This window comes from Athene cunicularia, assembly GCF_003259725.1.
Source record: "Athene cunicularia isolate RWA chromosome 15 unlocalized genomic scaffold, athCun1 chr15_part1, whole genome shotgun sequence".
In the NCBI taxonomy this organism is placed as follows: domain Eukaryota; kingdom Metazoa; phylum Chordata; class Aves; order Strigiformes; family Strigidae; genus Athene; species Athene cunicularia.
Genome location: NW_020799121.1, coordinates 4035211 through 4060966, shown reverse-complemented (window position 1 = coordinate 4060966; position 25756 = coordinate 4035211). Strand labels below are relative to the sequence as shown.

Genomic DNA, 25756 nt, shown 5'->3' with positions numbered 1-25756 from the left:
GAGAGGGAGAGCCCGGGCGTTGTCCCCGCTCCGGGGGTCGGCTCTTACACCCCGATGGGCTTTTTTCTCCGGCTTGGTGCGTTAGGTTGGGATGTTCCCAAGGCAAATCCCAATCTTCCCTAGGATCAGGTCCTAAATAGTACAAACACTGCGTTTGTTCTCTGTATCTGTTTGCCGAGGCGGTGCTTGTGGTCTGGCTTTGTAACGCATGTGCGTCTACATCCTAATAAAAAGAAAAAGCAAACGGGAGAAATCTGTCCCAGCAGCTCTTCTGTGGAGACTGGGGAGTCATAGTTTGTGTCGTTTGTGTAAGTTGCTAAGCTGCTGGGGAAGTCCTGTAGTGTTATACATCATTTATATTTTTAATTTCTAGACTGTTGGGCTAATTTAAATGTGTTTTTCATGTCTGTACGTCTCCCTGCTTGTGATTAAGCAGCATGAGTAAGTGCAGCCTGGTTTCAGTTTGCATAGGATGAACTCATGTGTAATTGAAGAGTCTGAAAGACGATGAGCTCTTTAATGGCGGCTTGTTCTGTCGGTTCTGATGGGCAGAACATCGCTTGTCCTCCGCAGGCGGTCAGAGGAGCAGCGCCACTTTCAGCCGGTTTTTAGGGGGAGCTGAGGGTGTGGGTGGTCACAGGGTGGGGGAGGTGGGGCAGCCTCTCTGAATCCCAGGTAGCCACTGCGCAGGATTATCCTTCCTGCCTGTCAGCAAAAAAGCTTCACTGAAAGCAGCTCTTGAGAAGGATGGAGGCAGCTGCCATGTCTCCATTGCCAGGTTTCTTGTGCTTACGGAAAGACCTGTGGCAAAACTGGTGGAATTTTGCCTGAAGAGGGAAGGAACAGTTTTGAGGAGTTTCTAAAGGCATGCTTGTTTGCTGCCCTTCCTAAAGATAATGGTTATATTATTAAGATATAAAGTTGCGCAGTTTAAGACTGAGTTTTAAAAGCCTTTCCTGGAGAGCTGGCTTTTGGTTTATGTAAATGCAGAAAACCTGCAAGCATAGACCTGGCTGAGCCCTGTTCAGCTCACACCCGGTCTTTTATCTTGCATATCCTGAAAAACTTGGAAGTTCATGGAAGTGGTTTCAGTAGTTCGAGGAGCTGGTTGCTGAGAACTTAAACTTCTTTCCCATGTTTCTAGCGTATCTCACTGTCTTGATGCCACTTGAAAACTGAAACAGACTATTTATAGGAGTTAAGCTCAGTGAGGGGTCTTAGTCCCTTCCCACTGGCAGATCCAGGCACACAGTAATGCAGGCATGAAAAAAATGAGTCTGTGATTTTTTTTGTTTTGCTTGTGTAACCTTGGTTGCTACTGATAGTGCATGGAAGGTGTTTGGTAGTGAGACACAAGCTTTTGTAATCTGGTAAGTCCAATTTTTAAAATCCCTGCAGCATGGGTGTTAAATCTGGAAAAACAATAAATGAAAGTGGTTTGTTCTTTTGCTGGGCCTGAGTACAGAATTTCACAACTACTGACAGCCTGAAACCACAGAACAGGTTGTCAGGCCGGGCAGTTACAGTCAGCCCTGGGTCCTCTCCAGTTAGAGGTCCCCTTTGAGGGAGTGTGGGCTTTAGGAGATCACATACGCTGACAAGCACCTTTGCAGTCTTGAAGTGCTTTTATTTTTTGCTTTTAAAGATCCTTTACTCTAGGCTAATGATCTTACCTCTCACTCTGTCTTACTTCTAGGGGGTATCTTACAGAGTATGTGCTAGTTCCCAGGTTAACAAACAAAGCAGTCATCCTTCAGCTGAAGGGGAAGGTTCCCGAGTTTCATCATGTATGATGCACAGTGACCCTTTCCCCACTGGCAAATCCGTGGGTGCTCACATTTGGTCACTAAGAGGTTGTGTGGCAGCAAGTGACGTGTTTTGCTTGCTGTGGTTTTGTGTTATGTGTGTTGATATCAAAGGCAGACTGATGTTTTTTTCCTCTGTGTGTGGTTTTAGATTTCAGATACACTGAAGCGGTTTGCAGTAAAAGTAACTACAGCCAGCGTGAAGGAACGGAGAGAGATCCTCAGTGAGCTGGGAAAATGCATTTCTGGGAAAGGTAAAAGCTTTGGGACACTGTTCTGGTTACCAGGGTGGAGAAGAATGTTAAAATGTTTTGTTTCAAAGGCTGCATGAAACTTGAGTGGTAGGTTTTTGAGGAAGGGGGCTGTCAGCGTCTGGAGTCTGTTTCTTTCTCACAGTGTCAATTCTAAGCCTGGGTTTTGTAGGTAACGCAGAACTCTGGTTACTAGCATTGTGCTTTTTCCAGTTTGTAGTTGTAGCATCTGTATAAAAGTTTTTTTCATGAGTGTATCAGTTGTTTGTTTCTCTCCTGACTCTTAGCCTGGTTTTTATAATGATTCATGGAATATTTGTATACACACATATATGTGTGTAGAGGGAGGGAGAGTATGGAAGATTTCAGATAGTCTTAATAAAACAAAGCCCATTTTAAAAGGTCTTTGCTATTTGTCCCATTTTCTGAAGATGACTGTGGAACAGCATGTCTTCCAATTTTGCCATTATTTTTAAAAATATGCACAAAATGTATAAAAAGAACTTTTACTATGCTTCTTGCAGGCAGTATCATAGGTGTGAGCAGTTCACTGATTTCAGTTGTGAAGTGAATCATGTTTGTGTTAAAGATTAAGAGCTCATTGATTTGTGAAGAAATATTTTGAAATACGTTTTGTTACAGATCTTCCAGAGGGTGCAGTGAAAGGCCTTTGCAAACTCTTCTGCCTTACTCTGCATCGATACCGGTGAGTAAATTGATGTGGAAAGGCTGTACTATTTAATCTATCAGTATTTACATATTTAATAGTTAAACTGGTATGGGGCATCTGGAGATGTTAGCACACAGTGTCACATAGATGCACGTGACACTGAAAGATGCTGTCTAGTAATTAGGTTCTCAGGTTTGTCATTAAAAAGTTTTACCACACTTACCTTGCATTTCACCTTGAATTTTGAAAGTAAAACTTTCATCCTGTGGTTCAGTTTGCAAGAATAATGCCCTTGTGCTTGTGAAGCAAGACTAGGGTGTCTTTTAGATGCTTTTAGATTAAATTAAATTGTGGCTTTTTGTAGAGAAGCTGTTCAGAACTGATATTTTCTTCTGCAACCTGCTGGAGAGCCTCAACATAACTTCTGTCAGCTGAGGAAGGGAATGGAGCTTTTTGCCAGAAACTTCTCTACTTCTTGGAACAGCAAAAATAAAATAATTTAGCTTGACTGCTGAAATGAGAAAGCAGAGCCCTTTGTGTGATGCAAGTGTAGTAATATGTATGATGTTGGCAAGATTTATAAAGTTCATGGAGATATATTTTTTCATTCTAGCGATGCAGCATCCCGCAGAGCCCTGCAGCTGGCGCTTCAGCAGCTCGCAGAATCCCAGCCAGATGCAACAGCAAAAAATCTTCTGCAGTCACTTCAGTCTTCAGGGATCGGTGGCAAGGCTGGAGTTCCCAGGTGCTGGATGAGTTGCTTTGTGTGGAAGCAGTTCTGAGTTGCTGGTGGTTGCTCTTGTGTTTGGAATGATTCTGTTGCTGCCTGCCAGAGGGATAAAAACATTTAGAGACAAAGCTGCTGATGGCCATTCAAATGTTCCTCTCTTACCTCTTTCATGTCTTCCGGGAAAGCAGAAGGACGATTGTGGTGATGGATTGGGTCTGAGTTAGGGTTTTTCCTTTGTTAACCTTCAGGTCTGAAGAGATGAGGAACAAATGCTTTTATCAAGAAACAGTCTCTGAAATGATTAGGAGAGGGGATTTCCTTGCCCATCTGGTGTTCAGCTGGTGGAATTAAAGACCTTATTGTAGACAGGGAGATAATGAAATTTGAACCTGATGCAGGCCACAGAGTACTGTCCTGCAGTGCCTCCGTGGCTGAGTAGAAGTGTAGCTTTTTGAAAAATACCTGATGTTGGTTTGAAGGCTTGCAGTGATACAGTATTTACCCTTCAGTTGCAGTGGCTGGCCTTGTGTGCAAGGACACTTTCTGCTTTTTTTCACTTTGAGGTAGAGATCAAAATGGGGTGATGATCCTCAGGGAGCTGCAAGGTGGGATCCATTACCTGAAGTAGAAGGAGGAGGTGAGAGTTAGCAGAAACCAGAACTGGATAGTGTGCCAGGAGGGAATGTAAGCTGAGAAATGATTTGGCAGTCTAAGGCTGGGAAGTTCTGACAGTAAAGATGAACAGCCTAAGAGAAATCTTGAGTCACTTTTTGGACACTCTCAGTTGGCAAAGTATTTAACTCTCATTTCTGTAATGCTACTGGGAAGATCCAAAAATGGTCTGTCTTCTGCTAGGGTTTTTCATTCCCAGCAGGGTTTTTCATTCCCAAGATTTAGCCTCTTTTGTGCCGTTCAGAAGTTCTAAGTGTTAAACGGGAGCTGGAACACATAGCTTATGAGGAGTAATTATTTCCTCTAAATGCTAAGACTTCAGCTGTATTTTTCTGTGATAAAATTGCCTTGTTTATAAGGTGGTGTTCTGACTTGGGCAAAGATGAGTCTGTTATGGACTAATAGGTGTAAGTTACATACTGGGAGCTGTAGATTTACCTCCTTCTCCTGTTTGTACAACAGTAAGAGCAGTGGATCTGCAGCTCTGCTGGCACTCTCTTGGACATGCCTGCTTGTACGCACAGTCTTTCCAACACCTGACAAGAGACAGGGAGAAACATGGAAAAAACTGGTATGTTCTTTTTTGGTTTGCAGAAATAACCCTTCAGAGATAAGGACTTAAATATTTCTAATGTCTTTTAAGTTCCCGAAACATTGCAGATAATTCTGAATGTAGCTGATAATGTTGTGTTAAAATCCAAGTTTACATGACAATCTTTTTTGCTTTCTGGTATATTTTGATCTCTCCTATTCCACTGGAGAAAGCAGGAGGCGTATAAAGCATGGCAGCGGGGCAGTCCTGCAGCTGTGCAGGGTTGCTCTGCATACTGTGGTGTGTACCAGTGTTTCTAGACTAGGTGTGCTAGTGGTGCCTGCAAGGTGCAGGCTGCAGCGTGGCATGAATTCCTTGTGCCTCCCTTGAAGTATTTGCATGTGATATTCTGTCATACAGTGTCAAGAAGCTTTTTGCTTTCTTTTCACCTACTTTGACAACCTGAACCTGTGACCATGCTCTTAGCACCTTGGAATACAGTTGGAACACATTTTAAGAAGAGATGTAATCTGATGTAAATTGCTGTTTTCAAAGTCAGAGTTTCCAAAACTGTTATGCATGGTTCTGCAAAGTTGTGTGTGTGAGGTGGAAGCAATGGCAGCTTGTTGGAAGAACTTACACAACCTGAGGACATTTTCCTAAGCAGATCCAGCTAATCGGTGGCATCTGACATGTCTTGTTTGATACGAGCTCTCTTGAGAAGATGCATGCAGGTTTTGTCAGCTGTTTTCCTTGGCAGGTGGAGGTTCAGTGTTTGCTCCTTTTGGAAGTCCTGGGAGGTTCTCACAGGCAGGCGGTGGATGGGGCTGTGAAGAAGTTGAACAGGCTGTGGAAGGAGGTGATGTATGCTTTACTTGACCATGCTCAGTAGCTGTTCCAGATTCTGTTGTGTTAACGTGCTTTGCTTTTTTTTTCCCTTCAGAACCAAGATCTGGTGGATCAGTACCTATCTGTCATTCTTGGTCTTGAACCAAACCAGAGTTATGCTGCAATGCTGGGACTTGTGGTGCAGTTTTGCACAGCCCAGAAAGAGATTGATATTATTAAACGCTACAAGGTAAATCTGTCCTTTCTCTGGGGATAATAAGTAGTGTCACTTCTCATTGTGGAGAAGGGAGCTGAACAGATGTCTCAGTGAGGTTGGTACTTTGCACCTGCCCCTGGTTTCATCATGTCAGTTCAGTAGTCGTGCACTTTTGACTAAAACAGCTGGGATAGATTTACAGAGGAGGTGCCAGATATGTGGCTTTTTCCTGCGGCCTGTGCATTTAAATAGATGGCCAGCACCACAGCGTTCTGCCTTCTCCCCTGTTGTAGAAATGGAAGGCAGCATTTAGCTCTCTGCGTTTTTAGTGTTGGGCTGAAGGGCCTGATCTCTGCTTGGCTCCCTGTGTGAGGATGGAGGCAGAGCTGCTGCTTAGTGGCTAGGGCTGCCTTCCAGAGGAGAATGAGGTGGGGTGTCAAGGTGACAGTGTGCAGGGAGCTGTGTATAGGTTGTGATTTGGCTGCAATGTGGTGTTTCTGCTTGTTCAGGGTGCTCTTCTGGATTTCTACTTGAAGACCATCCTTATGAGCAAGACAAAGCCTCAGAAGCACGTGCTGGTGAGACTTCCTGTTACAGAGCTGTTTGTGCTTTTGTCCTACGTGCAGTGTCCGCTGCTGTGCTGAGCGCTTTGTTCCCTTTGCAGGACAGCTGCTCCCCGCTTCTTCGTTACATGTCTCATGCTGAATTCAAGGACTTAGTTTTGCCAACTCTGCAGAAATCCCTGCTACGGAGTCCTGAGAATGTAATTGAAAGTGAGTCTGTCATCTCTCTGCATTGCCCTGTGGAAGAGCATGAATAGTTGTCGCTTGAAGGTCTGGAGTTGGGGGAGTGTGTCTCTCTGGACTGTGCCTTTGGTCCTGTGAGCACAGGTGGCAGGATTGTCTGGCGTCTGAGCGGTAGATGTGAAGAAGCAACATTTGTGGTGTGATCCCAAGTGTCTGGGTATGTGATAGCTACTGTTTGCACCGAGGACAGAATTTCACAGCTGAGTGCTAAGAATAATCCTGAATTAAGCTGTTCACTGGGCATCAATTTAAATATTTTTTTTCTTTCTACTCTTTACTGACCCTGTCTGCTCTTGATGTGAACTGTGGGGAAGGGTATAGTAAACTGCTAAAACCAGTTACTTAAGAAAATGTAATATGCCATTATCTCTTCTGTCTTCAGCAATCTCTTGCTTGCTTGTATCTGTGAACCTGGATCTCAGCCAGTATGCTCTAGACATTGTGAAAGGACTGGCCAGTAAGTACTCTTAACTTCTGGAGGGAATGATGAATTCAGAGTAAATCTTTCTTCAAGTTTCTGTACCTATACAGCTCGATTACTGGTGAAGAGGTGGTTTTATGTGGGAGGTAGGGTGATGCTGTAACTTGGAGCTGGAATAGTTCACGTGACAGTTCCAGAAGCTGAGTCATGCCACATGCAAAGATATGTCCTTGTCATGCTGATTTTATGCAGTTTGTTGTAAGGAGCTCTTAGCTTGTGTATTATTTTCTAGGTCATCTGAAGTCCAACAGTGTGCAGCTGATGGATGAAGCTGTTCTGGCATTGAAGAACTTGGCTCGACAGTGTAGTGACCCTTCGGCCGTGGAGTCGCTGGGCAAACACCTCTTTGCCATCTTAGGAGGTGAGTAAATTGTAGGACAAGCAGTGGAGGTAAATAAAGGTTTGCCAGCTTCAAGCAGTTTTGGGTATTGTATTTTCTGTTGTCTTTAGCTGCCTGTATGGTAGGGGTGGCTCAACCTGGGTCAGGGATAATGGGGCATGTTTTTGTATTTTAGAGAAGATTCTTGATGTAGCACGTCGCTGTTTTTCGTCTGTGAGTCAACTGTTACCCATTTGTTTCTTGTTGGCAGGCTCAGAAGGGAAGCTGACAGTTGTTGCTCAGAAGATGAGTGTTCTTTCAGGTGAGGATCCTAGAAGAAGGCTGATTCTCTGGTGGAAGAAATTCAGCAGAAGGCTGAATGAGAGGGATCTGTACTTAAGCCTTTAGGATTCCCTGCCTGTCATTCTCAATTGGCTGTAGTTGATGTCATAGAGGGTGCTGGAGAGCACATGCTAGTTCTTGACTTTGTATTCAAAGGAAATAATTGCCTGATGGGCTAAAATGTTTTATGCAAGGAAGAAGATGACTGTATCCTCAGTAAAAATGAAGACAGAAGTCCTGCAGTTAGTACATGGTAGATGTGACATCCAGATGTAGTGACAAGAGGTGTCTGTACAAGGATTGAGATGTTGAAGGGTGATTCTTGATTGTTTTTAGATTTTGCAGCAAGGGCTGGTAGTTTGGGAACTAATGAGAGAATCCTGTCCTTTCAGGGATTGGCAGCCTTAGTCACCATGTGGTTTCTGGATCCTCCAGCCAAGCTCTGACTGGAACCATATCTGAGCTTTTCATCCCTTTCCTGCAACAAGAAGGTGAGACCTCTTGCCTTTGTTCTGGGTTGGCTAACTGCTTTATCTTGAGATGGATTTTCATATGGCTTGCTACTCAGGGTAAACCCAGATTCTCTCCTGTTGTGTTTTAAAATCTGTTGCCCTGTTCTGATGAGCGACCCCATGGAGACAGTGCTGTGTCTGTTAGAAGTACATGCATTCTTTTCCTGCCTGCTCCTGATGTGATTACCTGCTTTCTGTTTTATATTCTTGTGTTTTATGCAATTGTTGTACTGACATGAGCTGTGTTACTTCCTAGTCCATGAAGGCACGTTGGTTCATGCAGTCTCTGTCCTGGCACTTTGGTGTGTTCGGTTCACCACGGAAGTTCCTAAGAAGCTGGTAGAATGGCTGAAGAAAGCCTTCAGCCTTAAAACCTCTACTTCAGCTGTGAGACATGCCTACTTGCAGTGCATGCTAGCTTCTTTCAAAGGTAAAACTCTGCAGCTATTAATAACTCTCTTGACTGCGTGGTTTAAGAGAAATCAACTTCTGTACTTTCTGATATATGTAGATAGGTGTGTGGATTAAGAAAGATTTTGTAAGTCAGTACTTGTTCACTGATCTCCTTTGTATTTCTCCTTAAACTTCCTTTTGCCTTCAAGTTTCTAAAGATGGTTTGTCTCCTTGTATAACTAGCATCATTGCCCATTGTGCTGTCTTTCGTATACCCCCAGAGTAATTTTTGATTGCTTTATTTTTGTCTTACACTTTAAAGTTTCTAGCTCAGGGACCATGCTTTTGTTTTATATAGCACCCAGCACACTGAGATCCTGGTCTGTGGCTTTGGCTCTTGGGAGCTTTTTTTTTTAAAAAAAAAGAGTTTGAAATGAAGATCTTAAGAAATTCTAAACTTTAAGTGATCCTTTTGAGATCTGTGTCTGTTGGCCCTATCCCCTTTGACTTCAGCATTTCATCCAAGGGTCAATAGGCGATCAGTCTGATGCTTGTATGTGAGCTCTCCCTTTCCTGTTGAAGCAGCATGAATCAAAAAAATGGTATACATTTGCTTGACATCAGTAAGTCTATGCATTGTATAGGTACAATGGATTAACCATCAATTTTTAAATATGGATATGAAATTGTAATTCTACATTTTTCTGCTGTAGCTACCAGGAATTTCTGTGCTATCATAGGGCTGAAAAAGCCACTCTAAAAACGACTTAGATACCAGGGATGGTGCTCCTTTCATGGATACTAGTATGGCAGACCTGAAGTTGCTCATGCTTGCTACAGGCAAGGGGGATTACTTGTGTGTGATGTGTGCAGCTGTTCAGGGGATCAAGGTTCAAGATACTTACGTTTTAAAATCAGTTACCTCTGGAACAATGACTACCGTTGCTTTGACCACCCAATGAAGCATTCACCTGGGACGTAAAGAAAATAGAGATTCTAGCTCTTAGGAATTTATGGTTAAAACAGTACCTGTGAATACTTAATGTAGAAAATCACAAGGTGTTTTCTTTCCTTTTTCGGTATTGTGTGTGAGATGTTGCGTCTGGAAATACCAGGAACATCTAGTTCAGCTTCTGTGGAAGTGAGGGTCACAGATCCATGGGATTCCTTGACTTGTGAATGTTGGAAGTGGAACAGATGATCGTGGCTTGCTAGGAATTTACCTCCCTCTCTTAGGGAAGCATGATCTTTGAAGTCAGACTTCCTGTGATTTGAATGATTACTTTTAATTTAACTGAATTAGCATTTTCTTTTGCTTCCCGTGAACAGAAACTCATATTGAGATGGGACTGTTCTATCTGTGAGGAAAGAACTGAAGTGGTTATCATCTAGCTTTTCATAGTTAAAGTTTAATGATAGCAGTGACTGTAAATACTCTGGGAGATTCAGTCTTCACAGTAGGTGCCTGGTTCCTTTCTTTATCTCATGTCAACAGAAGAACAATTGATAACCTTGTGGTGGAAAGTGTGAAGGACCATGTTGTTTGTGACTTGTCTCTTTCTGTCTCCTCAGGTGACACATTATTACAGGGAATGGACTTGCTGCCAATGCTGATCCAGACAGTGGAAAAAGCAGCATCTCAAAGTACTCAGGTTCCCATGGTAACTGAAGGAGTTGCTGCAGCTTTGTTGATCTGCAGGATGTCTGTAATTGAGGGACAAACTGGTAAGGTCACAAAACATCTGATAGAATCCAATATACATGGGTTCTGAGAGTTAGCACTTTTTCTTGAGAATACACATAAGATACTACTATTCCTTAATCTGTGTATTGTCTCTGCATGGAGAATCATTGCCCGTTTGTTAGCCAGGGCAAGATTTTTTTCGGTCTATCAGCTATGTTAGTGAAGAATTCTTGCTTTTCTGTGGTTTTTCAGGTTCCAGCTTCCATACCCTTAGGGCAGTATTCCTCTTTATTCTGACAGAAGGTGTTCACCCAGTCTTTACATGATAGAACTTGACTGATACGTTAAAAGTATTACTTGCTTGTTATTTGTGTAGTATTTGTACAAACTTATCTTTGGAAAGCATGAGGACTGGAATTCTGTCTTCCATTAGAGGATATTACAAGAACTGTCTGAGTTCATACATCATCCAGGATATAAAACTCAGGCATGTTCTGTCTATCAAAAGCAGTATACAGTGGTGTTCCTCCTTTCCTTAATTTTTAGGAGGTTTGCCTTATGAAAGTTTAAGGTGAAACAGACTACATTTCGCATGTGTAAGTCCCAGAAATCTATTTTTGTTAGCAGGTGGTTTTTGGGCATGCTTGTAGTTCTGACTGAGATTGATGAGAGGCTTTATGACTGAAGACAAGTAAAGCTAGAAGTGACTTGAGTGATTTCAAGAGACAGACTTCTAGTATATTTTTGTATGCTGGTGAATTCTGACTTATTTTGAAACATCCTTGATAGACATCTATTCTTTTCCTGTCAGAGTCTAAGCTGAGTGGTTTCTGGCAGCTGATTCTGGATGAGAAAAAACAAATTTTTACATCTGAGAAGTTCTTGCAGTCTGCGTCAGAGGAAGGTAAATTGTCAGTTACTTTGTATCCATTTGACATTTAACTATTACTTACTGCTTTCAAGAGCTAATATTGCTGTTAGCCCTGTTCTGTGATCCTTGGAGAATCCAGTTTCAGATTAAAATTAACAGTGTACTCTCAGAAGTACATCTAGACTAGTTGTAGTCTAAGATTGACAATTAGTTTATTTCTTAATGAACCATAATGAATTCTTAATGAATTTCAAATTTGTATATTCTGTAAAAGTCTTTCCAATACAAAAATGTGTCTGTGTGGTGTCCCAGTTTGTAAGTATGTAGTGGAAGCCAATCTGAGGGATGTGGAGAAGCCTAAAACTAAGATGGGAAAAAGTAAAATAAGGCTGGAGAAGAAAACGTGAAAATCTTAAGATATGTACGGAAAGAGTAATAACAGATAGAAAATCAATTGGGTTATAAATTAGTGTCTGTATGCTCCATTTTGTTCTCTTGTGTTTAAAGATTAATTGAAAAAAAAATTAATGGAATGTGCCCAACAGAAAACATTACTGACTACGTTTTAAACAGAAAGTTTTGAAAATGAGTTCATGAATTGTTTCTTTGAAATGAATTCATTTATCTTTTGTAAAAAAGCTTTGAAGAGATAGAGGTAAAGTTTTCTAAATGGGAAATAGCATCATTTCTCCTTTGCTTCCTGTGATCCCTGTTTCCTGAAGGCGATGTTTATATCCATTAATTTTCCCTCCCAAGTCTGCAAATATCCTGAAACAGCATGATTTGGAAAAATTTATATTGCTCCCTTAGAATGTTAGATCCAAAACTAATGCTGAGAGTAAATATTGTGATGTATTATTATTGGTTATTTAAGCAAAAACATCCAGCTGACATGCTTCACATCCCCAAGCTATCTGATGCCTTGAATGTCAAAGGTCTCCTGTACCGTACTGAATATGGGTTATAACCCAGCCCGTGTTTCAGGGCTTTCTGGTCCTGCTTTTATGATGTGGTTGAACATGGATATACAGCCCAAAGGGCCTAGTGGCAGTTGAAGCTCAGAAGGTGGTATGAGGTAGAATACCAAGGCTACTAGTCAGATATGCACTTGTGTCTGAATTCTGTATATGTTTTATTGTCACTGAAGCCATTTCAGCAGGGCTCAGGAATTAACAGTATTGATGTAGAGAGCACAGTGTTTATCGTTTGGTTTGCTCTGTTGACTTAGACAAAAATAGGTCACACATAGTGGTCAGGAAAATTCTGCTGGGATCCAGCTAACAACATTTCTGTGAAATCATGGTTCTGTTTCAGGTCTTGGCAGATCTGAGTTGGATTTGTCTCTAGCTTCACTGAAAAGATTATGTAGAGGCTCAGTTTGGGTAGCTATTTTAATGGGTCCTGCTTGCTGTTTGTTTGTTTTCAGGTAAAAATAATCTGTTTCCCTATGAAATCTCATGCTATTTTAAATATTTGTCTTTTTCCACAGCGATGTGTACGGTCCTGCAACTAACAGAGCGCCTTCTCTTGGATCATGCACAGCGGCTGCCTGAAAGTAAAGTTCAGTACGTAGAGTGCACTTGCTGCCACCCATCTGTGTCTGATCCCTGACTGTGAATGCGGGCAGTGGAGGGGGTGGGCTTGGGGCTTTGCACAAAATGTTGGACTCTCTGTGCTTTAGTGTCCAGCTGGTTTGCAGAGCTGCCTCCCTTGCTAAACCTGGTCATTTGTCTGTTTTCAGGCAGTATCACCGTGCCCTTGTTGCAGTACTGCTGAGTCGGACCTGGCACGTTCGAAGACAGGCCCATCAGACAGTTAAGAAGCTCTTGTCCTCTCTGGGAGGGTATAAACTGGCCTATGGGCTCTTGGAGGAGCTGAAAGTGATTCTCAGTTCTCATAAGGTGAGTAGTCAAGAAGTCTAGTCTCTGCTTAGCCAGTTGTTTGTATGATGCCAGTCACCTCCCTACGCTAGATTTACTGTTAGTGTTGACGTACAGTGTCATATGAAGATGATTCAGTTCCACATCTCCTAGAATGCCACTTGTCACTAGATTATTGCATATTACTGTATCAGTGTTTGCTGTGCTGAGTCTTCCCTGTATACACAGAAGACATTATTCAAAATAATTTGGAGAGGAAGCTGCAGTTTTCCATGTCCTTCTGTTATTTTAACCCAAATTTAATCCTTGCTGAAAGACAAGTGCTTCATTCCGTTCTTGTTATCATTGTTTTTTGGCCCTGTCTTATAGCTCAGGCTGCGTATTTAAAACAAAGGTAATGTAAATACTTCAGTAGCAACTATTATAAAAAGAAAATCAAAAAAGGAAACGAGTGCTATATTATTTGGCATTCTTCTAAGCCAGCACCGTGTCAAGTTGTATAATAATTCAGTTGCATTAATTCATTTCCAAGGCTGGGGCTTTGTAAATAGTCTTCCCATGTCACAGGTACAGCCTGAATAAAGTATTTTTGAAAAGATACTGGGTAAAATTAGACTGCAGAAGTTGGACATACTGTTCCCAGCCAGCTGGTTCAACCTTTTCCAAAGTCCTCTTTGCAAAAAATGTTCATTTTAGTTTTACTTTTGCCCCAGCTTGCCAAATCTAGTGTACTCTTCCATTCTTAGTCTTTCTGTCACTGTCATCTCTGTGCTTCAGTTCCACTGTTATCCTTTATCCCTTCTTCCCTTTGAAAACTTCAGGTTGTTGGTACTGACAAAGAGAGCTGATTGTTGGTGTTCAGGATGGTGTTCCTGTGGGGAGGTGTGCTCAGGGCTCAGTAGGGCTTGGTGTGATGAGTTAATGATGAGTTGTCCACTCAGGTTCTGCCTCATGAGGTCCTGGTGACGGAGTCGGGAGAGCTGTCGGAGCTAGGAAGGACATACATCCCTCCCCGTGTCCTTCATGAGGCACTCTGTGTCATCTCAAGCGTGGCAGGGCTTGATGTGGATTCCTTTGAGCCAGAAAAGCTGGCACTGGAGATGCTGCTGGTGAGCCATCATCCATCTGTAGGTAAGTGAAAGGGATAAGACCCCTCTCATGGCCAGCGTATTGGGCTTTTTCTGACCTTTTTGTTTCACTGTATTAGCAGTCTGCTTCATATTTATTATGCTCATTTATTATTCTTGCTAGTGGCAGTGCAGCCGGGTCTTTGGCCAGCCCTCCTCATCAAGATGAAGATAGAACCCAATGACTTCATTACCAAACACCTGAATGAGATATTACCCAGGATCATTGCCTACACTCCAGAGAACCAGGTGATAAACTTCTGCTTTCCTTGTGCTAGTTTTGGGAGATACTTTGGAGCAGGAGAGTTTTCTGCAGGAGTTAAGTACTAACTGGTCTAAAAGGAAGGAGATCTGTGTAAAAGGTGAGGAGAAGACAGGTTCAGAGATAAGATCCCTGGTGAAAGGGAGCTGGGATTTAAGGGGGGGGAAAGTGTCTCATCAGCCACAGAATAGAATTTTAGATAAGATTCAAGTACCTGCAGAACAAGGAATTAGAATGTAATGTGGATTGCCTCAGCAGGGCATACTTTTTGGAGACAGTTTCAAGGAATGCCAATAATAACGTTTTTTCCTTTGTTTTCTTGATAGTCATCTATGAATGCAGTGGGATCTCTCTCTCTACTTTCGCCTGGTAGAGTGCTCCCACAGCTCATCAGCACTATCTCAGCATCAATGGAGAATCCAGCTCTGTGCCAGGTTACTCGAGAGGAATTTGCCATCATGAAGACACCGGAGGGAGAACTGTATGACAAATCTATAATACAGAGGTAAGACTTCATAATTTCTTTTCTTTGTGCAGCTGTTAATCCACACAATTAATTGCTTCTGGCATCTAGGCAGTGGGTGAGTGGGTTTGTCAGATGCTCCTTTTGGACAGGAGTTCCCTTATTTGTGTGCCTGGATCTTAGTCCAGATCAGTGCTGATTGTTTTCTCCACTTTTCCTTCTCAGTGCTCAACAGGATAGTATGAAAAAGGCTAACATGAAGAGGGAGAACAAAGCTTATTCCTTCAAGGAACAAATCATTGAGCTGGAGCTGAAGGAGGTGAGTTGATGGGAACAGAAAACCGGTAGTGGAGGCTCTGACACCAGGTGCTCTCATCTGTTTTGCTGTGTGGTTTCTGGCATATGTATGTACACTGTTGGGAAAGATCCTCTGAACTTCTTTGAATACCTAAATGTTGTCTTCTCTTATATCTGTGTATTAGTTGATTTTGTCTTACATCTGTAATTGTATCATTTTATGTGGTATTCTACTTGTTTGTGAGTGTGCTTGCTAGTTGGTAATACCTTTTTTCCTCTTCATCTCCTGTTCAATGTATCTCATGTAACTTTTTCAGTAAGGGTTGTTAAATAGGTGCTTCCTACTTGTAGACAGCCAGCAGTTCTGTTCAGTCTGGCCAAGAGCAATGGGTGTGAGGGGAAGAATTTGGTGAAAGGGAGGGAACATACCAGGTCGACTGGAGCATTCTTCTATTAAAGGTTGACTTCCGTTTGCTCTGAGGAGGATGACATGTCCATCCACTGTAGAAAGAACTGGACAGCTCTTCCTAATGATATCAAATAATTTGTGACCGATTTAAACATGGGAGAAACTAATGTTATGCCACTAACAGGACACTTAAGTGTTGTTAACTTGTTGATTTTGTGTCTTCGCTTAAGAGTGATATGCTTGGAAGAATATTTTGATACTGTTTTGAAAGTCAATTGCAAAAAAACCCCAATGTGTCATGTCCAACTTTCTTCTCTACCTAATTGAGGGGATGGTGTTAATAGCTCTTGGTTAATAATGTCCGTGGTGCTCTATGGCAGGAAATAAAGAAGAAGAAAGGAATAAAGGATGAGGTGCAACTAACGAGCAAGCAGAAGGAGCTGATGCATGCACAGCTGGAAAGGGAGTCTCAGATAAGAAAACGGTTGAAGGAGGTAAGTTTTGATAGTCCTATTTGCCAACTCTGCAGCTACCATGACCCAAGTCATTTTGATAAAAGGAAAATGGAGTAGCATAGAGAATATTTGGCAATAACCTGTTTGTTTCTTTCATTAGAAATTTGATTTAACAACTTGATATTTTTCCCCAATGGAATTTTTGTGGTAACCTTTTGAATTGTTTCTCTTACAGCTTGATAATGAGCTGGAAACAGCCCTAGGACTCCTGGATACTGTTATAAAGAGAAAGCCTCCTGGTCTAACTCAGTACATTCCTGGTCTCGTTGGTTGCTTCTTGCCACTTTTTAGATCACCCTTGGCTGCTCCAAGGATTAAAGATCCTTTTCTTTCCTTAGCTTCCTGTGTCATGCCCGCTCGACTGAAAACCTTTGGTTAGTATTTGCAGTTTCTGTTTAAGGGCAGGGCACATTATTTTTATGTCTGGGTGGTGCAAATCCTTGCTTTTACCAGCTGTGGATCATGACCCTGTACCACAGACAGCCAACTGGAAAAACAACCCTGGAACAGTGCTCAGGAAGATGAGTGTGATGTCCCAGAGATCCCACTGCTGGATAGGACTGGGTCCAAAGACAAGGAGTTTTTTCTAGTCATTGTGACCACCTCTCAGTAGCTCTTGTCGCAGTGGGTTTGTCTCCCTTGTGCAGAGTTTGGAGGATGTGAGTGTAACTCACATGTGTGTGAAGGGAGCTGTCCCCTATAAACCTTGGGGCTGTGCTTCATTCTTTACCTCTTTTGTAGCCTGGGCTGTTGCTCAGAGCTTTGTTACCATTCTTGGGTCTGTGTTCTGGGGAATTTTTCTTTGAAGAAATGTTTGGTTTTAGTCCTCTCATGGAGTCTTTATTCTTTATACCAGGTACTTTAGTGAGCCATGTGACCTTGCGCCTGATGAAACCAGAATGTGAACTAGATGAATCCTGGTGTCAAGAAGAGCTGCCTACTGCTCTGAACAGGGTTGTTAGCTTGCTGCATGCCCATACCATTCCTAGCCGAACAGGCAGGGGAGAGCCAGGTAAAAAGGATTGTAGATCCCCCTGACCCTCCCCACACCCTCAATAACTGTGAGCTGGTTTAGTTTCAGTGGTTTGTATAATGCTGTATACATGAGACTTCACTTTTTTAAAAAAAATCAAATAAGTCTTCATAGATATAAAAAACCTTAAGGTAGTTTTTTTTGCAGTGGTAGTGGTAGAAATGATGTTACAAGTACAGTAAATGTAGAAACGAAATAACTATTTTTGCTTAAAATGGTTCATACAGAAATAATAGTAGTGAAATTAAGGCTCATCTTTGCCAAGGACAGTTCCTACCTTTCAACACCACTTAGCATAAAGTGATTCAGTGAGACTAAGTAGAAAGACAAAATAATTGCTTGTTATCTGTGATCTCAGCAGTGAAGTGCTTGTGGCCTCTGCTTGTTTGCTATGTAGTGCTGCAGTTCATGAATATTTTATTCTGGCACAGTTGTAGAAGAAGCAGTTCCTTGCCACTCTGTAACACGGAGGCAAGCACCAACTTTTTTTTGAGTGCAAGAATATGATCTGGGTTAAAATGAACCTTATTTTCTTGAATCTTTGTTTTCTTTTTAATTTTTCACTGAGTTAATTTTAATCTAGATCACTTCCAGGATCTGCTTCACAGTGGGGTGAAGCACTGTGAAGCAGATTGTACTGCTACGTTGAAGGTCGTAGTACAGAAGAGGAAGGGTAGGTCGGTGTCCTCTGGAGGCAGGGGTGGCTTAGGCTGTCTTCAGGCACCTGGTGTACTGTCGTGATAGAGGTGGTTCATCCAGGCTTTGGAGTTGTTCATCATCTTGCTCAATCAAAAGCTGCTGTGGTAGATGGCTTAAAATTTTTTAAAGGAAATGTAGGATTCCATAAATCCTCATACCCCAGTAGCTCAGTTTGCCTCATCCTGTCCCATTGCCAGTCAGATCCACAGTTGTGTGACTGTGGCACACATAATCTTCACAGCTGAGTAACAGCAATCAACCATGTTGGGCACCACTTTGGTGCTGAACATCTAAGTGATAAGTCAGTGCCTCCACTATGAAAGTTATTTCCATAGTAAGTGTAAGTTCATTAACATTTGACCCCATTTTCAAGCTTATTTCCAGAAACAGTATTTTCAACCCTTGTTCTTCAAGATTTCTTGCAGTGCTTAATCAAACATCTATGTGATGGTGGTTTTCACTTTGCAAAAGAAAGGAAGTAGATTCCATAGCACTTTGTTAGACAAGTCATGTTAGATTCCCAAATGATTTTTCCTCATTTTCAAAGTTCTTCAGAGTGTAGTCTTGCAGTATTATTTAGTAGAGGTTAGTTTTTTTAGGTTACCATGAGACCTAAGACAGACCATACCTTATTATAATGTGGATGATAAAATTTATCATTCATGGCCGAAGTGCCAAGATACCTTTTATAATCTTTTTCCTATTGGTAAATATCAGCTACTGTGTTAATAGAACATTTATCTTGTCAGATAAAGCTTTCCTGCTCCTACTGCTTATAGAGGGACAGTTGCTTAAGCCTAAAAATATCTGGCCAGTAATTTTTAAAAAAAAAAAAGTGTAAAAGCAAACAGATACTGAGCAAACAGAGAGGAAAATCCCACATCAGAAATGGAGGAGGTTTTACCTAAGCTACTCATGTTAAACAGTTAGGAGCTCACAGTGTGTTTGGTATTTAATATTTCTCCCTTGAACTAATTTTGCAGTATGTGCCCTACATAAGCTGACTAATACTGCAGTATTGTATCTGCAGTGCTCTTCATCTGCATCTCTAGAAATTTAAAATTTGGTGTTCTCTGACAGCACAGATAAGATGTAGAAAGCAAACGTTTTTCTGAGATGTCTAATACTTGAATTTTAACTGGACTAACTGAAGGACTGGAAGGAGCATTTGTTATGTCCCATAGCTAAGCCATAGCCAAGTGAGAAGGAAGGAGCCCCTACTTTGGGTCAAATGAACTTTAAAAGTGCATTAGTTAAATTGTATCAGATTCCTGTATGGTTCTTCCTGCTCAGAAGCAAAATTGACTGTAATTTTTTTTTGTCTGTTTAATTAATTTTAATTGTTAGAGTGTACACACAAACTTAATGCACTTGAAATAATAGATTTTATTTCAGCTTTGGTTGTGTGATGAATTTGATTTTGTGTCTTTTCCCCCACTGCTTGCAAGTATTTCCAGGATAGACAAAACCTCAGTTTTGCTGTCTGTCTACTTTAATCCACTGAATTGTTTCAATTTCATTTACAGCATGTATTTTTGCACTGTAATTTGGAATCCTAATGTGACTTTAAATAAAGCCAGCCCATTGGTGTAGCAGCAGCAACAACATTAGGTAGAATCGTAGAATCATTTAGGTTGGAAAAGACCCTTAAGATCATCAAGTCCAACCGTTAAGCTAACCCTGCAGTGCCACGTGTCACTGTTGGAGCCATACTGTTGCTGCTGTTAAGAGAAGTGGTAGAGGCTAACCAGGGGCTGGCTGTGTGCTGCTTTCAGCAGGCTCAGCAGGTTAAGTTCAGATACACATGGGACTGTGTCCTGTAGACTGGGTGTTTCTGGGGTCATAGAAGTACTTGGGGTCACTTTGTATGTCTGTACATAAGCCCAAAGCCAGCCATATCCATTGCAAGCTACCAAGGTGTAAATTTTATACCGGTCAACATTATAAAACAAAATCATGAGAGGATCAGTTAATGCTCACAAAATTGTTTTCCCTTTTCACAGGGGCTGCCCCATTATCAGCTCCAGCATTTTCCTTAGTCTTTCCTCTCCTAAAGACGGTTATGACTGAGACACCCCATGACAGTGAAGACAAGGAGGAATTCCTGGTCAAGATTCTGCAGATCCTTACAGTCCATGCTCAGCTGAGATCATCAGCAAATGGCCAGGCTTTGCTGGTGGATGAGGTAAGTGAGAGCTGTGGGCATCAGATGACCTGCTTCAGCAGTTGTTCAGATGAGGAGTGGGATAAACCAGCTGATGTGTAAACTGGACAAAGTAGATTAATTCTGCAAGTTAGAGTTAACAATGTAAGATTGTTTCCTGTCACAGGTTTTGGTTACCTGTCCAGCCCTAGGTTTTGACTGTGATTTTTATAAACAGTGTCATACACAGGCAAGGTACTTTGGAGTCACAAGACACATAAGGCTTTTTCTCTCCCTTCTGCCTTTTCTCCCCTCAATTGTTCAGAATGGCCCGGAGTTGCTGCCCCGGAGGGACATGCTGGTTTTGCTCACCCGGGTGATAGGAACGGGATCTCCACGGTTACAGGTGAGTCCTCAGCTTCATAACCACAGTCAGGATTCTGCCTGGGTTTCATCATCATCTAAATGAGGGAAATACACCCACCTGGTTGAAGTCTCTGAGCCTGGTGGTTGATTCATTACTAATTTTCTCCTGTGTTTTTGGTATTCTTGGAGTAAAATGTCTGCATCGTTTTTTTTTCCTGTGGGTTTTATTGCACCAAACATATTCTTCAGTCTTCCACAGGTGACATTTTATTCCTTCTTTAAGGCCTTGTTCTGTCAAAGAAGTTTATTAGTTGCTCCCCTGAGTGTTTGTTCTAAGGGATGAGATAGCAGAAAGGTCAATAATAACAAAAACGCAAACAGTTGGACTGAGCTCATCAGTTCTTGTTTTTGTCACTGTTCTTTGAGAATTTTATCTTGTGACAGCACTCAACCCCCACCCCCACCCTGCGCTTGCTTTGACAGGAGTAGAAGTCAGGAATCTCTAATACTTCCTTATGGCATTTTAGGTTTTGGCTTCCAATGCGTTGACCGCCCTGTGCACAAGCAGCAGCGGGGAGGACGGCTGTGCCTATGCAGAACAGGAGGAGATCGATGTGTTACTGCAGGCCCTGCAGTCTCCGTGCATGAATGTTCGAGATGCAGCTCTCAGGGTAGGTGGGAATTATTCAGGGTCAGACTGAATTCTTTTATCTTTTGGGAGGTGAATCTTCTGTAACACTACTGAAGGGAGTCTCAGCTGTGATACCAGTCTTTTGGCAGCATGTCTGCAGGAGGAGGCAGTAGCTACTGAACAGTAATGCTCTTTGTGCTAGATTTATCTTGCAAAAAGGAGTACTCGGTCTAGCCACACCTTTCTTTTGTTAAAACAGGTATAATTAAAACAACTTAACACTTTTATTTACAATTGCATAGAGCTTAGTCTTAAAGAGAGAAGCTGTCAAAAAATTCCTATGTTTGTATTGGGCCCAGTGTTTTTGGAAAGCTTCAGGCTTGGTTACTTCTGAGAACATAAAGAAGAAAGAAAAAAACCAAAGGATGCTTGGTTTTCTTTGCCATGAAACAAACTTCAGCTTAGCTCACCTGAGCTGGCTTCTCTGTGCTTAGAAGCAGAAAAGACTAGTCACAAGAGCACCGTCTAGGGCCTGGCTGCCTCTCTGCAGCCTGTGGAGTGCTGTTCTTGAGTTTCACCATCTCGCCTGTCTGCAGCAAGAAGTCCCTGATCAGCGCAGGCAATGTACTGCACAAGCAAACACTTCCAACCACTGAGAGCTTGAAGTGGCAAAAGTTTTAAGTGTTTTAAAGCATCTGTTTCTAAAATCAGATCCTTGCACTGATTCTGCTGTAAACTAATTCAGGGACTGATGGAGCTACAAATGGTTCTACCAACCCCAGACAGTGATGAGAAGAATGGACTGAATCTGTTGCGTCGCCTTTGGGTAGTAAAGTTTGATGTGGAAGATGAGATTCAGAAGCTGGCAGAGAGGTAAGAGTTCTTCCTGGCTGACTGGATTGTAAGGGGACATCTCTAGAGCTCTGCTGGCTTTGCCTCCTGCAGGTGGAGGGCAGGTTTAGGGCAGCCTCATATTTACCTGTGTCAGTGGCTTCTCCTGCTGAAGGGTGATCCTCCCCTCTTTGTGTGCATTGCAGGCTGTGGGAGTCCATGGGTCTGGAGCTGCAGCCTGACCTCTGTTCTCTGCTGATCAAAGATGTCATCTACCATGAAGAAGCAGTGCGACAAGCAGGAGCTGAAGCTCTTTCCAGAGCTGTGGCTCAGTATCGAAACCAAGCAGCAGAGGTCATGAATAAACTTACAGAGATTTACCAGGAGAAGCTCTATGTAAGTACTCTTGTCCTAAGGGATTGACAGCCATAAGCTTGTGCTTTATTTTCTATTTTTGATTAATCACTTTTCCTTTTGTCTGTCTTGAGGATGTGCATGAAGCCTACTGTTGCTGAGTTTGAGCTTATCACAGACTTTAGTGTCTTGAGCCTCAGGTTGTCAGCCAGTAATAGCACCATTGTACAGGTGGAAGATATGCCTTAGGTGGTACAGGAAGACTGTGGCAGAGCAGGGTCAGTCTAGGGCTTTTTGGGCCCAGGCTAGCGCTCTGCTTATTTTTTTTACTATGCTCTTCTGCTAGTGGTATCATACTTCTGTGCAGTATTATAAAATGGCATTGCAGGTATGGCTGATGGTATTCACTGTGTGTGTATCCTTGGAAAAGGCATTCTGATGGAATTTTTTTCTCCTTGCAGAGGCCACCTCCAGTTCTGGATGCTTTGGGCCGGGTGATATCTGAATCACCACCTGACCAGTGGGAAGCAAGGTACAGTCATCTTCAGATTGATCTTTTCATTTCCTGTGCACCCAAATGAGATGTTCCAGATTTTTATGTAGAAGGTCAGGCAGTGGAGAAATAAGGGAATGTTAAAGGACAAAAATATATGCAGTTGTATTATTCATTTGCTGGTTTCATGCTTCCTTCTGGTACAGAATATTTGTGCCCCTCAAGCAGGCTGGGCAGGCCAAACTGAAATGGTCTTAGTTCCATCAGTATCTTTTCTATGTCTGATAAGAACAGAGTCTTTCCCTCTGAGTGTCTGATTTTTGTCTTATCTTACTGTATTCCCACCTCTGCATGGGCAGTTGATTGTTTCAAGAGCAGCAGTGCAAGCCTTAATGAACTGGCCAAATTCCAGTTTGGATAATTACTTTTTGTCTGCTTGTATGCCCTATACAGGTTTAATTGGAGATCATCTTGTTTGCTACCTGTCTTAAGCTAATCTATTCTTTAGTGCTGATGTACCTTGTTTTAAAGCTACTGTATTTCAGTGGTAGATGAAGTGATCCTGATGTCTGTTGGCCCAGGTATCTGTAATGCTTAATTGGGATAAAAGTCATTATATGGCTGAAGGATTGTTGTCCTTTTGAGAACCTGCAGCATGGGGGTTTGTAATGAAATGCATGTAGGTTGGACACTGTAGCTCTTTGGTTTTGTAATGGTTCTCTCTAAATTTCTGTAATGTACTACTTATAGAAAATGTGATTATGACCTCAAGCCAATTCTGTGAAAAGTCAGTAAGCTTACAAGCTCACCATCTTTACAGGTGTGGCATAGCTTTGGCCCTCAACAAGCTCTCACAGCATCTGGACAGTTCCCAGGTGAAGCCCCTCTTTCAGTTTTTTGTACCGGATGCTCTGAATGATCGCAGTCCTGAAGTCAGGAAGTGCATGTTAGATGCAGCACTCTCAACGCTCAACACTCATGGCAAAGTAAGTCTGAATGTTTCTTTCTCTAGCAGTGGAAAAGATGGAAAGACCTGTCTTGGAGCCTACAGATTTTTTTTTATCTTTTAATTTTTTAATTTCTTAGAGGTTGCTGTTACAAGTAACCCCTGAAAACTTTCATGTAGTAGAAATTTGTTTGTGTTCAGAGTCGCTCTGTTAGTGACTAAGTGTTGACTAAGTGTAGTTCTTCCTCGTCATTGCTATAAAAAAGAAATTGCCCGGAATCACCTGGAGTTAAAATTATATAAAACTAGAGTAATGAAAGTAAAATCAGACCACAGATCTTTTAATCCTGGGAAGGTGAAAATTCCTTTTCAGGCCTCATGCAAAGCAAAACATGAAAGCTTGCTGATCGTTGGCTTAATTAAACTGGAACCAACTGAAGCCATTCAGAGAATTGAGGACCATCCTTCTCCTCACTGCCAGCCCTTCTTCACCAGTGTTAGATGGGGGAGGTGTGCAGGGTGTAAATTTCTCAGCTTCTGATTTCCTCATATGTGCCAGTCATCTCTTCTGGACAGCCCTATGCATTTCTGTTAAGCCCAAGACAATTGGAGTATTTTCATATTACTCATTCTTTCCTTCTGTTTCACAGAAAAGCCATGTGAAGTTTTTTTTATCTTTCTGTTCTCCCTTTGCAAATGGAGCAAGCAAAAGGGCAGGCACTCATGTTTAGGCTAGCAGGCTTGCCTTGGTAGCTTCCATTGCTTCTGGTGGAACATCATGCTGGTAGGTTTGGGGGACCTAATTTTTAAGAGCTAACTTCTCTCTATCAGGAAATAATTTGTTGTCTGTTGGGATGCACAAGGTTTTATGTGATGTGACACATTAAATGAACTGTAAATACAGTGTGATTGTTCAGTTTGTTGGCTCAGAGAAGAACAAACAAGTCCACTGAGCATAGCAAATCTCATTCTGAGTGGACTCTAGTGGCAAGTTCTGTGGTTTTGTTTTTCAGGACAATGTTAACTCTCTCTTGCCAGTGTTTGAAGAATTCCTGAAAAATGCTCCTAATGATGCCAGTTATGATGCTGTCAGGCAAAGCGTGGTCATTCTGATGGGTTCACTGGCAAAACATCTGGACAAGAGTGATCCTAAAGTGAAACCAATTGTTGGCAAACTGATAGCAGCCTTGTCCACACCATCTCAGCAGGTAAATGCCGCCTTGGAGGAGTTCTCAGGTTCTATGCAGAGGCAGGTTAACACTGATACTTTTAGGGATGTCAGGTGAAAAATGGCTCTGGTGACAGAAAGCTGTTACTGTGGATGCAAGTCTAGGGGGAGGTTATGTTGGCAATGAATATTTTGTGATCTGATAGCTGGTGGATTGTTTTACAGGTTCAGGAGTCAGTGGCAAGCTGTTTACCACCCCTGGTGCCTGCAATTAAGGAGGATGCAGGAGGAATGATACAGAAGCTAATGCAACTGCTTTTAGAGTCTGATAAGTATGCTGAGCGCAAAGGTGCGGCTTATGGGCTGGCAGGCCTGGTGAAAGGCCTCGGCATCCTCTCTCTCAAGCAGCAGGAGATGATGACCACGCTGACTGATGCTATTCAGGACAAGAAGAACTTCCGTCGGCGTGAAGGTAAGAAGCAAAAGCTTTTCCCTCCAGATACTCAGTATTTCTCTTGCATCTACTGCCATTGTGGTCAGATCAAATGATAGCTGAACCCCTGTGCTTGGCTTATCTACATTTATTTTACTAAAGTTTGCAGAGAAGAAATGGGAAGTATCTTTCCTGAGGCCACTGACTGTGTGTAGTGTCCTAAAATTGCTCTGTTTGCATTGTAGTGGAAGAAGGGTTTCTGCTCCTAGACAATATGTGTGCCCCCCCTCCTGTCTCCCAAGGCAGCTGTTGCTAGGTGGGCTCCTGCTCCCTGTGAGACAGTACGTATTTGGCTCCAGAGGGGCTCTCGCAGCCTTGTTGTTCCTTTTGCTGCTGGACATTTCCTGTCCTTATTTCTGCTTGCCTAAGCTCAGACTCGGAGGACTGTTATGTGTTTTGAATGCTACTGGGATTCTTGTCCTTTCTGACACCAGAAATCTCAACTGCAGCACTAGTTGCAAGTGCAGGAAGGCAAGAAACTTTCAGCTGTGAGATTTCAGTGCTTTTGGAGGAATTCTACAGATATTTGGCAA

General features: G+C 42.3%; 1 protein-coding gene across 1 annotated transcript in view; it reads left to right on the top strand.

Moving 5' to 3' along the window:
* Positions 1-1960: 1960 nt before the first annotated feature.
* Positions 1961-25756, top strand: part of GCN1 (GCN1, eIF2 alpha kinase activator homolog) — a 40792-nt gene continuing 16996 nt past the window's right edge. Inside the window, exons 1-33 of the mRNA XM_026859708.1 lie at positions 1961-2059; positions 2699-2762; positions 3340-3471; positions 4591-4699; positions 5421-5519; positions 5604-5738; positions 6215-6283; positions 6370-6478; positions 6894-6968; positions 7225-7353; positions 7583-7633; positions 8046-8144; positions 8422-8595; positions 10131-10283; positions 11054-11146; positions 12603-12678; positions 12855-13014; positions 13935-14124; positions 14245-14369; positions 14709-14887; positions 15071-15164; positions 15932-16045; positions 16242-16440; positions 16923-17078; positions 19802-19983; positions 20267-20347; positions 20835-20978; positions 21684-21811; positions 21976-22165; positions 22585-22655; positions 23437-23602; positions 24576-24770; positions 24956-25202. Of these exons, the coding sequence (XP_026715509.1) occupies positions 5673-5738; positions 6215-6283; positions 6370-6478; positions 6894-6968; positions 7225-7353; positions 7583-7633; positions 8046-8144; positions 8422-8595; positions 10131-10283; positions 11054-11146; positions 12603-12678; positions 12855-13014; positions 13935-14124; positions 14245-14369; positions 14709-14887; positions 15071-15164; positions 15932-16045; positions 16242-16440; positions 16923-17078; positions 19802-19983; positions 20267-20347; positions 20835-20978; positions 21684-21811; positions 21976-22165; positions 22585-22655; positions 23437-23602; positions 24576-24770; positions 24956-25202 (3715 nt within the window). The 5' untranslated portion in view covers positions 1961-2059; positions 2699-2762; positions 3340-3471; ... (1 more) ...; positions 5421-5519; positions 5604-5672. The remainder of the gene's footprint in view (positions 2060-2698; positions 2763-3339; positions 3472-4590; positions 4700-5420; positions 5520-5603; positions 5739-6214; positions 6284-6369; positions 6479-6893; positions 6969-7224; positions 7354-7582; positions 7634-8045; positions 8145-8421; positions 8596-10130; positions 10284-11053; positions 11147-12602; positions 12679-12854; positions 13015-13934; positions 14125-14244; positions 14370-14708; positions 14888-15070; positions 15165-15931; positions 16046-16241; positions 16441-16922; positions 17079-19801; positions 19984-20266; positions 20348-20834; positions 20979-21683; positions 21812-21975; positions 22166-22584; positions 22656-23436; positions 23603-24575; positions 24771-24955; positions 25203-25756) is intronic.